The following is a 1,813-nucleotide window of genomic DNA, read 5'->3' on the forward strand; positions in this document are numbered from 1 at the left end:
TTGTCTGTACTCCACTGCCAGCATCCCACGTTGAGTCTGGCACATCATAGGAATTCAGTGCAGACTTCTTGATGTTTTGATTTCAGAAGGTCTTTGTTGTCTCCACAAGAGACAGTAGCTGACAAAGAATCAAATCCAGTTTTTCTGGGTTCTTAAAATGCTAGGTGGTAGAATAGACTTAGCAATGAGACCGATTTGGGGTTGAATAACTCATTAGCTCTGGGATTTTGTGCTTATTGCTTAACTTGCCTGAGCCTCAATTTTCTCATCTGTAAAAAAAAAGGAAGATAATATTCAAACCTCCTTCAGACAGTAGTAAAGATTGAGTGAGATAATTCATGTAAAGCACTTAACATTGAAGCTGTTGTATGGCAGGCGCTGCATAAATCATAGCAATAATAGGAGCAGTATTGAAGGAACTAAATGAACTGAATCACAAAACACCAGTGATCTCTGCAGGCAAAGTCTCAGTCCTCCAAAAATGTCAGTCCATCTGGTGGAGAGAACACACACGCGCGCGTGTGCACACACACACACACACACACACACACACACACACACACATCCCTGAAGTAACTGCAAAAAATAATTCTCAACTAGATGGTCTTGACTACTCACACACTGGGAGGGATGGAATCAAAGTGAGAAGGCATTCTAGGATGGGTCCCAGCATGAGCAAAGGCTCAGAGTTTTTCTTGTGCAGAAAAATCCAGGTGAATGCAGGGTGTGGCCTAGGTAGTCAGTGAGCACAGTGACCCAGACTAGAACTCAGACTCTGCCCAAGGCACTAGGGAACATAAGTCTTTACTGGGTACATATCAAAATGAATCAAAACCATACCAGATACCAAGAGAACTGTACCAGTGGCAGCTTACATGCTTACTTCCCAGATTCAGATAGTGTGTTGGACATTAGCCAGTGAAACAATTTTTCCTGTGAAAATGATGGCATTGGCCCAAATTCAGACTCTGGTACCTGCACACATACACCTGCTACCTGGTGGCAAAAGAACGTTGTGTTGCCTGCTGAATCTGCACCAGAGGACTAGCCTTGCATGGTGAAGCAACACTTCTTTTTGTGCATAATGACTCCAGAGCTTTGGCATGGATGGTGGTACCCAACCATCTGCAGAGCACACTAAGTGACTGGCCTGACTGTCATTTTCTATATTTTCTAAGAGATTTAACAGAACAGCCACACTTTGATTTCCCAAGATTCCAATTTTGATAGGCATTAGAAAGTTATGAATGACAAGACCAAGATTAATCTGCAGATCAATCCCTCCTCTAAAAAAAACCTAAGTATGCATTTCTGCCGTTTGCTCATCACCTTCCCCTCAGCAGGATGTCAGTTACCTCAACTCCCAGTCCACTTCTGCCGCAGAGTACACGAAAGACTTCTCTAAGGCAATGGCTCAGGGAGAAGAAGGGAGTGTGAAGGTGGGAGGCCCTGAGCTCTAGGCAGATATAATGATTTCCATATTGCTTTGAAGGGTTCGCAGGGTCTCAGCGGAGCTCCTGGGCTCCCTGGAGCATCTGGCCTCCCAGGTTCAAAAGGTAAGGAGGATTTCCTCTTTTAATGTGTTTTGCCATAGCAAAGTGAATTTCTAGCAAACACAGGGCTCTCCTGGCGGGGGCGGGGGCGGGGGGAACTGTGTTTAGGGGAAAGTGAGTTGACTTACGTTTCCCCTTTGGCCAACCCCCTTTGCAGTCTTTGTTCCTCAAAGACATGCGACACACAGTGGTTTCACCCCCACCTGCCTTCCAGATTCAGCAGCAAAGGAGGACCTCAGTTCTAGACAGTATCTTCCCCT

The 1,813-nt window shown here is 45.3% G+C and overlaps 1 protein-coding gene across 1 annotated transcript in view; it reads left to right on the forward strand.

Moving 5' to 3' along the window:
• Positions 1–1,813, forward strand: part of COL4A6 (collagen type IV alpha 6 chain) — a 312,034-nt gene that overhangs the window by 294,029 nt on the left and 16,192 nt on the right. The window contains exon 32 of the mRNA XM_015591655.2: positions 1,493–1,556. Within this exon, the coding sequence (XP_015447141.1) occupies positions 1,493–1,556 (64 nt within the window). The remainder of the gene's footprint in view (positions 1–1,492; positions 1,557–1,813) is intronic.

This window comes from Pteropus alecto, unplaced genomic scaffold (assembly GCF_000325575.1).
Source record: "Pteropus alecto unplaced genomic scaffold, ASM32557v1 scaffold246, whole genome shotgun sequence".
Lineage (NCBI taxonomy): Eukaryota > Metazoa > Chordata > Mammalia > Chiroptera > Pteropodidae > Pteropus > Pteropus alecto.